This window comes from Pristis pectinata, chromosome 16 (genome assembly GCF_009764475.1).
Source record: "Pristis pectinata isolate sPriPec2 chromosome 16, sPriPec2.1.pri, whole genome shotgun sequence".
Taxonomy (NCBI): Eukaryota; Metazoa; Chordata; class Chondrichthyes; order Rhinopristiformes; family Pristidae; genus Pristis; species Pristis pectinata.
Window position 1 is genome coordinate 40,247,608 of NC_067420.1, and position 15,826 is coordinate 40,263,433.

General features: G+C 46.0%; 1 protein-coding gene across 1 annotated transcript in view; it reads right to left on the minus strand.

The window, feature by feature from the left end:
• The window catches only part of LOC127578877 (neurensin-1-like), a 29,551-nt gene extending 14,781 nt beyond the window's left edge, over nt 1-14,770 (minus strand). Inside the window, exons 1-2 of the mRNA XM_052031409.1 lie at nt 14,457-14,770; nt 99-295 (exon numbers count right to left, since the gene is read on the minus strand). Coding sequence (XP_051887369.1) covers nt 99-287 — 189 coding nt within the window. The 5' untranslated portion in view covers nt 288-295; nt 14,457-14,770. The remainder of the gene's footprint in view (nt 1-98; nt 296-14,456) is intronic.
• Between the last annotated feature and the right edge of the window lie 1,056 nt (nt 14,771-15,826).

Consider the following 15,826-nt stretch of genomic DNA (forward strand, 5'->3'; position numbering starts at 1 on the left):
CCTTGGGGATGTTTTACGCTGGTGAAAGTATTATTTAAATGCAAGTTGTTGTTGTATATCCCAGCTCACCGGAAGCCGGCTGCGACGGGAATGCTTACCTTCCAGAGGGCAGAGCGCCAGTTACTGGGTGAGCGCTGTGTCCTCAGCCCGACTGGGTCCTCGTCCTCCAGCACCGAGCCAGTGCAGTCCTCATAGAACAGGTGGAGGTAGGAGCGCACCCCATATCGGTGCCCCTCCGCTGGACCAGCCCGTGTGTGGGACGTGCAGAAGTCTGCACAGCCCGCCATGGAGTTCCCTGGAAAAAAAGCATCGAACAATCCCTTTGGTCCACAGTAACCAGCGAGGAGGGTGGAAAACCGAACAGCCACCCAGTTAATCCTGCCCACAGCTTCTGCACTGAGTGTGTAGTTGGCTCCATCATTGACTCTGCACACCTACTTAACTCTACAGGGAGAGACTTGGGAGAATTCCTCCCACGTCAGTAGGGGGAAGCTTGGGAATACTTATCCCAGCCAGGTGTCCGTTGTACAGAGCCACACAGACACACAAACACAAAAACATACACACACAGACACACACAGACAGAGAGACACACACACACACACACACACACACATGCACAGACACAGACACACACAGACACAAACATACACACACACAGACACACACAGACGCACACACACAGACGCATGCACAGACAGACATACACACACTGACAGACACACACACAAATGCACTCACATAAGATATACAGAAATCAGAGACACAATGATACATCAGGTATACACATACAGATACAAAAGGACATACAGGAATACACACATAGAAATACACAGACATACAAACAGACATGCATACCCATGTCCACACACACAGACACATATGTCCACAGACACATGGACACACAGACAGAAAGACACAGACACACACAGACACACACAGACACACACACACACACACACACACACACACACACACACACACACACACACACACACACACACAGAGAAATCAGACCGAATCAGGGACTCACAGCTACTTAGATGTTCATATTCAGACACACACACTGTACACACACAGATGTACAACGGTGAAACCTTCACCCAGTTTCTGCCCCACACTGTAACTTGACTTCAAGGTCCACAGCTTCCAGCAATGTGTGTGAAAAGGTTCCACTCCCCCTCATTTCTCACATTCAGTCTGTATCCATGGTCTCCCTGCTATTGTCAGCCCAGCTGCTGGGAACAGTTTGATTCTATCAACCACATCCATCCTTTCATGATTTGAAACTCTTTTATTCTGTTCAGCTGTGTTAGTAACCCACTCTTTCACCATATTGCATTTCCCCAGACCAAGTAAGCTCCTGTTTTAGCCCCTCTCTTTAGCCTCATTGTCCTTTCTACATAACATTTTGGGTCTCATATCATGAGGAAAGATGTGCTAGACCTGGAGAAGGACCAGAGGAGGTTCACTAGAATAAACTCGGGAATGAAAGGCTTAACATATGAGGAGCGTTTGACGTCTCTAGGCCTGTACTCGATGGAGTTCAGAAGGACGAGGTGGGATCCCATTGAAACCCACCAGATTCTGAAAGGCCTGGATAAAGTGGACATAGAGAGGATGTTTCCATCAGTCTAGAGTCCGAGGGCACAGCCTCAGAATAAAGAGATGTCCCTTTAAAACTGAGATGAGGAGGAATTTCTTCAGCCAGAGGGTGGTGAATCTGTGGAATTCGTTGCCACAGAGGGCTGTGGAGGCCCAGTCATTGGGTGTATTTAAGGCAGAAATTGATAGGTTCTGGATAGGTGAGGGGGTTAAGGGTTATGAGGAGAAGGTGGGAGAATGGGGTTGAGAAAAAAAATCAGCCATGCTTGAATGGCGGAGCAGACTCAATGGGCCGAATGGCCTAATTCTACTCCTATACCTTATGGCCTTACAACCCTACTTCTGACTGGGGACTAAAGTGGGAGAGGCAGTAGTTATCAACTATTCCCAGGGATCACGTGTAACAGGCAGAGTCCAATGCACAGCATATTGAAAGCCCGTCAAAAATTCAAGAATAAAGTTGACACAACATTCTCCAGTTCTGAGCTGTAAGCCTAGACCTGTGACTAGGCTGTGCTTAACTGGCACAAATCCAACTACGCCTCTTGGTGGCTAAGATAAATACGATGTGAACACTCGTAAGGTTTTGTCACCCTAATAAAGTAAGATTTGGGGGTTGGATGTGGGTTGAGGTGTTGGGTTAAAGATTGAGGTGTTGAGGTTATTTAAATCATGGGATAGGTATTGACCAAGACACTCAGTGGAACTTCTCTGTTCTTTGAATCTGCGATGTAGAATTTTTTACCACTCTCCACCAGGGCAGATGTGGTCCTGCTTTAACCCTCTCTCAAAAGATGATATCTCTTATTGTGGCACCCCGGGGACTTCCCACTGCCCCTGCCATAGGTGCAACACCTGCCCCAACACCACCTCCATCACCTCCATCCAGAGAAATAAACAGTCCTTTCAGGTGAGACAGAGATTCACCTGCACCTCCCTTAATATCATCCACTGCATTCAGTGCTCCAAGTGTGGCCTCCTCTACATTGGTGAGACCAAACGCAGACTAGGTGACCATTTCGCAGAACACCTGCACTCTGTCCGTAACCGCGATCTGCATCTCCCCGTTGCCGGTCACTTCAACTCCCCCTCCCCCCACACTATCACTGATATGTCAGTCCTCGGCCTCCTCCTCTGCCAGGAGAATTCCAAGCGCAAACTGGAGGAAAAGCACCTCATTTTCTGTCTTGGAACCTTGCAGCCTAACGGCATGAACGTTGAATTCTCCCACTTTAAGTAATCCCCACACCCCTTCCCCACACCCCCCCCCCCACCATACCCCCCCCCCCAAACCATACCACTTCTTTTCTTCCCTTTCCGAGCCTCTCTCTTTTCTACCCCCTTTTTTTCTCTCCCTACCTTTGACCCATCCCCCGGTGGATCTGCTCTCCCCACCTCCCCTGCACCTGCCCATCACTATCTCTTACCTGCATCTACCTATCACCACCTTGTGCCCACCCCGCCTCCCCTCTTTTGTCCACCGATCACCGCTCTGCTTTTCCCTCCTACATACAGGTCTTCCCCTTTTCCTATCTTCAGTCCTGAAGAAGGGTCCTGACCCGAAACGTTGACCGCCTGCTTTTCTCCACGGATGCTGCCTGGCCTGCTGAGTTCCTCCAGCATCATTGTGTTTTACACTTCAGCATTTATGTTGTGACTTTGTACTCAAACCCCTGGACTGAGGCACGAATACCCGACTATTAATGGAGAAGAGAGGGCTGAGCTGCAACCAACAGAGAAAGACCATTCCTCAGAGAACACGAGCAATGCTTTACATGAGATTTGTTTCAAAGCATTTGTGCATCAACTTTAAAGGATTATAAAGAAAGCCTGGGGTTAAGGAAATGGAAATGACATTGTGTGGAAACAGTAATGATCACTTAATGAACTCCCACTGAATCATGGTATCAGCTCCTAGACCCAAATTTCAAAAGAAGTCACCATTTTGAGACTAATTTTTCCAGCAAGGATAAGCAGTCAGACGTGAGACACAGACTGTGGATCATTTTAACTGGAGACTCCAGATGTTGGAATCTGGATCAACAAACAAAATGCTGCTGGAACTCAGCAGGTCAGGCAGCATCTGTGGAAGGAAATGGGCAGTCGACATGTCGGGTTGTGACCCTTCACCTGGATTGGTGTCCTGATGAAGTCCGGATGAACGGTCTCGACCCGAAGTGTCAACTGTCCGTTTCCCTCCACAGATGCTGCCTGACCCGCTGAGTTCCTCCAGCATTTTGTGTGTTGCTCCAGATTTCCAGCATCTGCAGTCTCTGGTGCCTCTGCCATCATTTTAACTGAGCAAACTTCTTGTATTAAGGATCAATCTAACTGAGCAAGTCAGGGTTGTGGAGCATAATTTTAACTGAGCATGCAGTGCAAACTGTGCATTATTTTAAGTGAACATGCTCCATGGACTGAGCACCATTATAAATGAGTTTACCACACAGAATGAGTGTCATTTTAACTGAGTGCCTGACACAGATTGAGCACAGCTTTAACTGGGCTGCTACACAGACTGAGCATCATTTATCTGGCTGAGACACAAAATGTGCTCCATTTCAGCTTAAGATGCTCCATGACTGACAGTCATTTTAAATGTACACACCACATGGAGTTATTATTTTAACTGAGTGAACTTCATGAACAATACTGAAAACCAAGAGGACTGCAGATGATGAAATCTGAAATAAAATCAGAAAATGCTAGAAACACTCGTTAGGTCAGGCGGCGTCTGTGGAGAGAGAAACAGCTTTAACATATCAGGCCAATAACAAGAACACAAGTGCAGATGAGCAGGAATAAACCACCTGGTCCTTCACGCCTGCTCCACTATTAAATATGATAATGGCTGTTCTATCCCTGATCCCCACAGGCCTCAACCTCCTGAACGTTCAATGAGGTGAACATAGAGAAGATATCTCCACTTGTAGGGTAATTGAAGTAAGGGGAGATAATTCAGTGCAGTCACTAATCATTCCTGTTAGGAATTCAGTTGGAAGTTCTCAGTGCAGGGAATGGTGAGGATGTGGAAGTCTCTCCCGTAGGATTCATTAAGAGGAAGATGACCTGCGTAGCTCTGGGGAAGTTGGATGAATACCCGAGGGAGAGAGTCACACTGATTCAGGAGGAGGTTTGCATGAAGATAGACACGACCTCCAGATATTGTGGAGCTCACGACATGGTCTCCTCTACACTGGAGAAACCAAACACATTGGGTGACCGCTTTGCTGAGGACCACTGCCCAGTCCACAACAGAGAGCCCGTGTCCTGTGACTTTAATTCTCCAGCCCCCTCTCTCTCTGTCTTTTGCCTTCAACATTACCCTGATGATGCCCAAGGAAAGTTTGAGGAACAGCACTTCATCCTCTCTCTGGGCACACTGCAACCCTCGACACTTAATATTTAACAATTTTGGGTAATCTTTCTTTATATCTCTTCAGAGTTGTGGTTTGTACCTTTCTGTTTCAATTTGTTTCATTTTACTTTTCTATCTCCATTGTAATTGTTACCCTGACAACTTTGATCAGATGTGTCCTCTGCTTTCCCTACCCCTCCTCCTCTCTGCAATTTAAAACATGCTTGCCTCTTCCACTCTTGATGTAGGTTCCCTGACCCAAAACGTCGACTCCTTCTCTCCCTAATGAAATTTCTAAATTTGCTAAAATTTGCTAAGTTTTGAATTTGCTGAGCTCTTCCAGCATTTTCTATTTTTGTTTTGGGTTTGAAGGCTCTGCAGTTTTTTGTTCCAAATGCCAGTGCTGGTTGGAGACACAACAGACTGTAGATGCTGGAAATCTGGAGCAATGCACAAAGGCACTGGAGGATTGGTTGACTGAAGCCAGCATCGGCTGATTGGGTTGAACGGCCTGATTTATGGGCCTTTCTAGGCTCCAACACACCTGTAGTCTTGGCTCCAATACACCTGTTGTCTTGGCTCCAACGGACCTGTAGACTTGGCTCCAATACAACTGTGATCTTGGCTCCAACACACCTGTAGTCTTGGCTCCAATACGCCTGTTGTCTTGGCTCCAGCACACCTGTAGACTTGGCTCCAATACACCTGTAGTCTTGGCCCCAACACACATGTAGCCTTGCCACGTTCCATCTCTGTAGCCAACTCCAGCCAGGAAGCCCCTTAATGCCTCAGTGCTTATTGAACCCTGGGCTCTTTCAGTGCCTCCAAGTCTCATACTTGAGAGTTCCCTCCCCAGTCTCTCCACCTCTCGCTCCACCTTTAATCACTTCAATATCCAGATTAGACCTGGATCTTAGTCACATTATCGTCTCTATGCTGGTCTGAATCTCCTTGTGACATTCTTTACTACGTTAAAGATGACACAAATGCACCTTGTCAGCACGGAGACTCTCTGCATCACCTCCGGAATCAGAGTTTGATTTCAGTGAACTGTTTAATCTCTGCATTATTAAATCTGCTCTGGAATCCTGGGAGAAGGATATGGAGATCATGCCATGTAGTCAGACAAGTACGAATGTACAACCACTCCGAGAGTGTGTCATTAATTCGGGTTACGTGTAAAGTATTCATTAGCAGCTCTGGGGCTCTTGCTGTTTTCTGCAGCTGTGCTCTGCCGTGTATGTGTCTGCAGTGACTGAATCATGGTACAAGTCACCTTGAATGATTTCCGCTCCATCGTTTGCAGCCTTGCCTTCAGCGAGCTCCAGAAATTCGCCTCTGCACCCTTCCCCTTCAACGTGCTGCTGAACCCCACCCCCATCCCCATTTGATGAGGGGGATGGGGTGGGGGGGTCGTCTTTTCTGAATGTGAATCAGTGTGAAATGTTGAACCTACACCTGCTACCTACAGCACAGGAACAGGCCATTTTGCCGAGCGTGTCTATCTGGGTGCTTATGCCTCCTCTCTGTCTGTTTAATCTCACTCCATTGATGGATCACAGACTCATACAGACCCTCTGGCCCACTGTCCCCTGCACTAACTGTCAAGCACTCAAACACACTCATCCCAATTTTCCTCTTGCATCTTTATTAAGCCCTCCCAATTCTCCTGCCATTCACCTACATTGGGACAATTCACAGCAGCCAATTAACCTACCAAGGAGCACATCCTTTGGCATAGAATCATAGGATTACACAGCACAGGAATGGGCCCTTATGGCCCACCTTGTCCACGTCAACCATCATGCCTATCTATCCTGGTCCCACTTGCCCGCATTAGGCCCGTATCCCTCTACATCCATGTACCTGTCCAAATGCCGTTTAAACATTGCGATCATACCTGCCTCCACCACCTCCTCTGGCAGCTCGTTCCAGATATTCACCACCCTCTGGGTGAAAAACTTATCCCTCAGATCTCCTTTACATTTCTCCCCTCTCCCCTGTGCCTTCTAGTTCGAGAGTCCCCTATCCTTGGAAAAAAATTCTGACTATTGATCCTGTCCAAGCCCCTCATAATTTTATAAACTTCTATAAGGTCACCCCTCAGCCTCCTACATTCCAGTGAGAATAAACCCAGCCTATCCAATCCCTCCTTGTAACTATATCCGTCCGTTCCAGGAAACAGCCTGGTGTGGTGACCAGAACTGTACACAATACTCTAAGCACAGTCTAACTGATGTTTTGTACAGTGGTAACATGACGTCCCTACTCTTATACTCAATGCCTTGGCTGATGTAAGAAGCAAGCCAAATGCCTTTTTCACTACCCTATCCACCTACGTTGTCATCTTCAGGGAGTTATGGACTTGCATCTCAAGGTCTCTCTGCGCGTTAATGCTCGAAGTTCCCTGTCATTTACTCTGTATGTTCAATCCGACTTTGACCTCCCAAAGTGCATTACCTCACACTTAGCTGGATGAAATTTGGTACGTGAGAAGAAACTCACGTGGTCACAGAAAGAACTGAAACAGTGCCTAAGGCCAGGATTGAACCCCGGTCTCTGGAGCTTTGAGGAAGCAGCTCTTCTAACTGCACCACTTTTCAATATTCTCATTTACCTTTCTCTCTTTGCCTCCTCTTGAAGTGTTGTTTTGATAATATTGCTTGTTAACTGCCTGCGATGTCTTGGTTAGGGTTAATAACTGTTTGTAATTCTTATTTTTGTTACCGTGTTGGGGTTGGAACACTTTGAATGTACTGAGACTGAGCAGGTACCTTTCCCGAGTTCTGATTTAGCTTTGCCCTGGATTCCATTACATGCTGGACAGTAAACCACTGGGGAGGGTGGATTGTGAGCATCCTCGGAACACATGCCATGCAAGATGCCGGGCAGATAATAGAAGGAATGGAACTGATGGGATTGCTCTTATAACAGCAGGATAGAAGCTGTTCTTGAGCCTGGGGCTGCGTGTTTTCAAGGTTTAGTGTCTTCTGTCTGATGGAAGGGGGGTGAAGAGAGAATGACCAGTATGGGAGGGGTCTTTGATTATGTTGGCTGCTTTGTCAAAGGAGTGGGAAGTGTAGACAGAGTCAGTGGAGGGGAGGCTGCTTTGTGTGATGGACTGGATTGTGTTCGCAACTCTCTGCAGTTTCTTGCGGTCAAGGGCAGAGCAGTTGCCATACCAAGCCGTGATGCATCCGGATAGGATGCTTTCCGTGGTGCATCTGTAAAAATTGGTGCGGGTCAACTTTATAAACAGAGACTGGTGGGTGCCTGTAACAGGCTGCCAGGGGTGGTGGTGGAAGCAGATACGATAGAGGCGTTTAAGTGGCTGTTAGATAGACACATGAATGTGCAGGGAGTGGAGGGATATGGATCGTGTACAGGCAGAAGAAATTTAGTTTAATTTGGCGCAGACATCATGGGCTGAAGGGCCAGTTCTATGTTGTATGTTCTATGAGCTGGAATAGAGTTGATGGGCCAAATGCCCTCCTTCTGTGGAGACACAAGAGACTTCAGATACTGGAATCTGGAGCAAAAAGCAAACTGCTGGAGGAAGTCACTGGGTCGAGCAGCGTCTGTGGAGGTAGAGAATGGGTTATGTTTTGTCTGGGGATCCTGCTTAGTTTCAGAGTAAAGGGAAACATTCTTTCCCCATTGACCCTGTAAAATGTCCCTCAGAATCATATATGTTTCATATATGTCTCCTCCCAGTCTTCTGAGCTCCAATGATAGTAGGTCCAACCTCTCCTGACACATTAACCCCTTCATACTGGGTATCAACCAAGAGAACCTACTCTGCACGGCCTCCAATGTAAGTATATTGTTCCTCAGACTTGGAGACCATGCAGTACTCCAGCTTCTGCCTCACTTGTGCTCGTTAAAGTTACATCAGAACTTCCTTACTTTTCTTCTCCATGCTGTTTGCAATGAAGGCCAACAATCCCTCAGCATTTCTAATTTCTTGCTGTATCTGTATGGCAACCTTTGTTTTATGCTCTAGGATATCCAGATCCTTTTGCACTTCAAGATTGTATAGTCCCACTCCATTTAAATAATAATTTTCTATTTGAATTTTACTTTCAAAGTGGATGACCTCACATTTTCCCACATTATACTCCATTTGCTAACCTCTTATCCATTTATCTATATCCCTTTGCAGGTTCTCAGTGTCTTCCTCACAACTTGCTAACCCACCCATCTGTGCACAAACAGCAAATCTGGCTATGATACATTTGGTTCTTTTGTCTATGTCACTAGTAAGTTATAAATGGTTGAGGCCTGAGTACTGATCCCTGTGGTGCTCTGTTGTTACTGATTGCCGATATGATGATTACCTTTTTATCCCTACTCCCTGTTTTCTGTTAGTCAGCCAACATCCTATCCATGGCCATATATTACCCCAATCCTGTGTATTCTTTTCTTTTGAAGTGATGTTTGATGTGGCATTTTATCAAGTGGCTTCTGGAGATCTAAATACACTCCATCTACTGGTTCCCTTTTATTGAGTATCTTTTCAAAATCCAAATACACTACATTTACTGGTTCTCCTTTATTGAGTGTCTTCTGGAAATCCAAATGCACCACATCTATTACTTCCCCTTTATCAAGTGGCTTCTGGATTCCAAATATGCTACATCTACTAGTTCCCCTTTATTAAGTGTCTTCTGGAAATCCAAATACACGATATTTGCTGGTTCCCCTTTAATTAGTTGGTAACTTGGTTTATTATTGTCACATGTACCGAGGTACAATGATAAACTTTGTTTTGCATGCCATCCATACAGATCATTTCATTACAGCAGTGCATTGAGGTAGTACAAGGGAAAACAATAACAGAATGCAGAATAAAGTGTTACAGTTACAGAGAAAGTGCAGTGCAGGTAGACCATAAGGTGCAAGGCCATAACGAGGTAGATTGTGAGGTCAAAAGTCTACTTTATTGTACTAGGGAACTGTACAATAGTCCTATAGCAGCAGGATAGAAGCTGTCCTTGAGCCTGGTGGTATGTGCTTTCAGTCTGTTGTATTTTCTGCCCGATGGGAGGCAGGAGAAGAGAGAATGTACAGGGTGGGTGGGGTCTTTGATTATGTTGGCTGCTTTACTGAGGCAGCAAGAAGTGTAGACAGAGTCCCTGGAGGGGAGGCTGGTTTCCCTGACCTGCTGAGCTGTGTCCACAACTCTCTGCAGTTTCTTGCGGTCATGGGCAAAGCAGTTGCCATACCAAGCCATGATGCATCTGGATAGGATGTTTTCTTTGGTGCATTGATAACAATTAGTGAGGGTTAAAGCAGGTGAGCTGATCTCTTTAGCCTCCTGAGGAAGTGGAGGCACTGGTGTGCTTATTGAGTCTCTTCTGGAAATCCAAGTAGACGGCATCTACTTGTTCCCCTTTATCCACCTGCTTGTTACATCCTCAAAGAACTACACTAAATTTTTCCTGCTATTATTGGCATATAGCATCCCACTTGCTGCTTTGCTCCTTTCGTGAACTGTGCCATTACCTTAATGGTCTTCCAGTCCTTTGGGGGTCTCTCCAGGGTACAGGGAATGTAGCTAGACTGAGGCAATGCATCACTATCTCTGCAGCTTGTGACCCCAGGATGCAGGCATTAGGCTTCAAAAGGCTGGTTGGCCTCCAGCCCCTTTGGTTTGCCTGGCACATTTTTCTAGTGATGGAGATTAAATCCCTCCATCTCCATAGCCCGTTGATTAACTAGTACAGCCATTTCTCTGTTTCCCATTATTAATTTCAAAGTCTCAGCCTTTAGGGAAGCAATGTTTACTTTATTTATTCTCTTCCTTTTCATATACCTGCAGAGGAATTTACTGTCTGCTTTTATACTGATTGCTAGTTTGCTAGTTTGCCGGTTTAAGCACCTCACCATTACAAAGAACGGCAATGGGGTAAGATTCCCATAGCTGGTGTGCTTGGAGAGTGTAGATGCAAGTACAAGGCGGGATACTTCCATTTTATTTCAATCTTTTCCCATTTATTTTGATTTTTCACTAAAATGATCAGACAGGGATAATTCTCATTCATCAAAACGAGAAATATTCTTAAAGCAAAAATGCAAGTGAGTCAGACCACAGTCAGAGGTAGATAGACATATGGGCAGATATTTACATAAACACAATAAAACACATACCGATAATCATATTTACAGCATATAAATCTTCCTTGCAAGATATCCATTTAAATACATGTATATCACAGACACACACAGGCATACACACACACACACACACACACACACACACACACACACACACACACACACACACGTGCACATGTATATCCATTGTACACACCACCCACATATACACGTGCATATGTAATTACACATAAATGGATAATGAAAAATGAGTTGAAAGTATATGGTTAATTCTAACAATCACAGCAGTTTTCGGTATTGTTCATATCAACCATCAAGGAATCAGTTGAAGATTTATGCAATGCTCCCGCTATTTTAGACTATTTAAAATTAGAAAGAGCTGGAGAGAATGAAGGGAGATGGGAAGTGGCAGGAAAAAGAACAGTTGTTCGGGTCAATTGCCTTGCAGAAAGATGGAATGGGGTTGAGTGAATATGATTAAAGATGTTAACAGAGGAACTACTGAACAAGAAACAGGAATCTGAGGGAAAATGTGTAGTGCGGAGCAGAATGCAAAGGAAAGAGAGATAAGGCAGGCTGAGAACGAGAACTGAATAAGAGAAGAGCTGGAATGGGAAGATTTAACTGCTGCCTGGATGCACTAACTGGCAAAGCAGCCTTTGTTAATTAACCCTTTCTAAACCACTCAGCTAGTCCATCCCTTCAATTTCCCAAGAATGGGTAAATCGGAAGGGAGGAGCAGATGTACACAGAGTATAGTGAATAGGGTCATAGATTCATAAAGTTACACAGCACGGAAACAGCCCTTCGGCCCAACTAGTCCATGCTGACCAAGCTAGTCCCATTTGCCTGTATTTGGCCCATATCCTTCTAACCCTTTTTTGTCCGTGCACCTCTTGAAATGTCTTTTAAACATTGTAATTGTACCCATCTCTACCACTTCCTCTGGCAGCTCGTTCCACATACCCACCACCCTCTGTGAAAAAATTGCCCCTCACCTTAAATCATTGTCCTCTGGTTTTAGACTCCCCAACCCTGGGGAAAAAGATTGTGACCATCCACCTTATCTATGCTCCTCTTGATTTTATATTCTCCCATAAGGTCACCCCTCAGCCTCCTCCACTCCAGGGAAATAGCCCCAACCTATCCAGTCTCTCCTGATAACTCAATCTCTCTAGTCCCAGTATGAATGATGAAAATCATCTTCCACCAACTTCAGAACTGCACAGAACAGAGGAGACCATTCAGCCCATTGAGCCTGTTCTAGTATTCAATGGCAATTACCATCCATCTGCCTTATTCCCAAATCCCTTGATGCCTTTTAAGTCTATCCCAGTTTTGGAATTTTCAATCGATCCTTAGCTTTTTGGCTCCAAGTCCCTACCCTGTGTGAAAACGTGCTTCCCAACATGACCACGGAAAAGCCCGACTCAAATTTTAAGGGATTGTGTGGACCCACTGGCCAGGGGAACGAGCTTCTATCTGATTGTCCTACCAACTTTAATCATGTTACATAAACCAGTTTATACTCAAAAGAGAATGTAAATCTAGTTCGCACAAACTAGAATCATCAAATGGGTATGATACTGAAGGCTGGCACTCTGCTCATTGAGTCTGTACGTGTATTCGTGATGTGACCCTTTAAGCCATGGTTTCAGCCTGATGAATCTGGTGAAGAGCTTGTGAAGGTGAGGTGGGAGATGGGGATTGTCAGAGGGTCTTACTACTCAGAAACAAACCCTTCAGCACACCAAGTCTACACCAACCTTCAAGCACCCATTTTACACTGCTTCCATTTTAATCACCCCACATTCTTATCTAGTCCCTCCTGCCACCCCATTCTACCATTCACCCACATATGAGGGGTCTTTCTTTTGCAGGAGCCAACTGACACATCTTTGAGATATGGGAGGAAACTGGAGCATCCGGAGGTAATCCACATGGTGACAGGGAAAACGTGCAAACACCACACAAGCACCGTTGGAGGTCAGGACTGAACCCGGGTCTCTGGAGCTGTGAGTCAGCAACTCTGCCAGCTACACCAGGGAGTGATGGGGGAGTGAAGGGGAGAGATGGGGAGTGAAGGGGAGAGATGGGAGTGAAGGGGAGAGATGGAAGTGAAGGGGAGAGATGGGGAGAGAAGGGGAGAGATGGGAGTGAAGGGGAGAGATGGGAGTGAAGGGGAGAGATGGGGAGAGAAGGGGAGAGATGGGAGTGAAGGGGAGAGATGGGGAGAGAAGGGGAGAGATGGAAGGGGAGAGATGGGAGTGAAGGGGAGAGATGGGGAGAGAAGGGGAGAGATGGGAGTGAAGGGGAGAGATGGGGAGAGAAGGGGAGAGATGGGAGTGAAGGGGAGAGATGGGGAGTGAAGGGGAGAGATGGGGAGAGAAGGGGAGAGATGGGGAGAGAAGGGGAGAGATGGGAGTGAAGGGGAGAGATGGGGAGTGAAGGGGAGAGATGGGGAGAGAAGGGGAGAGATGGGGAGAGAAGGGGAGAGATGGGAGTGAAGGGGAGAGATGGGGAGAGAAGGGGAGAGATGGGAGTGAAGGGGAGAGATGGGGAGTGAAGGGGAGAGATGGGAGTGAAGGGGAGAGATGGGGAGTGAAGGGGAGAGATGGGAGTGAAGGGGAGAGATGGGAGTGAAGGGGAGAGATGGGAGTGAAGGGGAGAGAAGGGGAGAGATGGGGAGTGAAGGAGAGAGATGGGAGTGAAGGGGAGAGATGGGAGTGAAGGGGAGAGATGGGGAGTGAAGAGGAGAGATGGGGAGTGAAGGGGAGAGATGGGAGTGAAGGGGAGAGATGGGGAGTGAAGGGGAGAGATGGAAATTTGGATGTGGTATAAGCACAGCGCCAAAGAATGAGAGAGGGGGGGGGGGGGAGAGAGAGAATAGGAGAATGAAACTGAGAGAAGGAAACGGTACAAAGGGCAGATGCCTCAGGAAAGGGAATTTGAACAAAATTCCGATTCAAGGACAAAGGTGGAGAAACTGTGGGAAGCTGAAGCAGATTGCTCCGTTATATTTAACAAAGGATGGACAGAATTCAAAGGATTTCGTCAGAAAGCAGAGAAATAGTGTAATAAGAGTGAAAGAGAGAACGGTAAGAATTAAAGAAACAATCTCCGACTTTAAACCTGAAGGATTTTTTTTTAACTGTTTAGAACGCAGAAACACTGCCACAAATACAGACTTTAACCAGGAGAAAGGTGGTTCAGAATCGGACTTTGTTGCTTTCTGCATCACTGATAATACCTCCACATTCGGTAGTGAGAGGTCACAGCCGTGCTCCACAGAGGGGTTAACTATCAGACAGAGAGAATGACTGTGAAACAAAGAGCGGGTCAGAGGGAGAGAGGCTCACACTCCTGAACCGTTTACCTGTTGCAACACAAGCTCTAAAACAGCAATTCCATCCACCAGCTGTCAGTGCCCGACGAGATTAATCCCTGTTCTGAGGTCCGGGCGTCGGTGGATCCTGGGTTGGGGTTCTTCTCAGTGCCTGCCAGTTTCACACTGACGGCCCCCATCCAGATCCGTGCACACTCTCCCTCGTACACACATACAGTGAGCAACTCAGCGCTGCTTCAACCTTGAGAACTGTGCCAGCAGACAGGAAGCACCAGAAATAATTAGATTATGCAGTTCCTGTTCGTTGATCTTCCCTCAGCTGCTTGCCTGACACATACAGTATTGGGCACGTTTTTTTTTACAAAGGTTATTTTGCAGATCGCTGTCCAGACCTTTCAGGCATTCTCTGACCCTTCACCTGAATCCAGAGCGGATCACAACGTTTGCAATTAAATCACACAACAGGCAAAGTGGGAAAGTTAAACAGGACAACAATGCTCCGTATTGTAACAATTACAGTCAAACTTTGCAATTTGCCCTGTGAAAATATTATACGATATAAAGTGGCGGTGGTAATGGTTATATCTTACATTTTTACTAATCGTAATAATTTAGAATTGCTTATTTATTTAACATACTATTTAGTTAGGTAAGCATCAATTTATTGTGCAATCATTAAATAATAGTTGTGATAAATAATAGTTGTGAAACAGTTTGCATTGTTTGGGACTTTCAGCCTGAGGGCACATACCACCAGGCTCAAGGACAGCTTCTATCCCACGGTGATAAGACTATTGAACAGTTCCCCTATACAATGAGATGGACTCTTGACCTCACAATCTACCTTGTTATGACCTTGCACCTTATTGTCCACCTGCACTGCACTTTCTCTGTAGCTGTGACACTCTACTCTGTATTCCATTATTGTTTTTACCCTGTACTACCTCAATGCACTGTGTAGTGAATTGATCTGTATGAACGGTATGCGAGACAAGTTTTTCACTGTACCAAAGGGTGACTGGCTAACACGAGGGAGCATAATCGTAAGATGATTGGAGGAAAGTATAAGGGGGATGTCAGGGGTAAGTTTTTTTACACAGAGAGTGGTGGGTGCGTGGAACGCACTGCCGGCTGAAGTTGTGGAGGCAGATACAATAGGGACATTGAAGAGACTCTTAGATAGACACACGAATGATAGAGAAACGGAAGGCCATGTGGGAGGGGAGGGGTAAATAGATGTTAGAGCAGGATAAAATGTCAGCACAACATTGTGGGCCGAAGGGCCTGTACTGTGCTGTAGTGTTTGATGTTCGATGTTCAGTACAAATGATAATAATAAACCAATACCAATTTGCACACAGTAAGGTCTCTGTAACAGCAACCTGCCAGTGACCAGATAA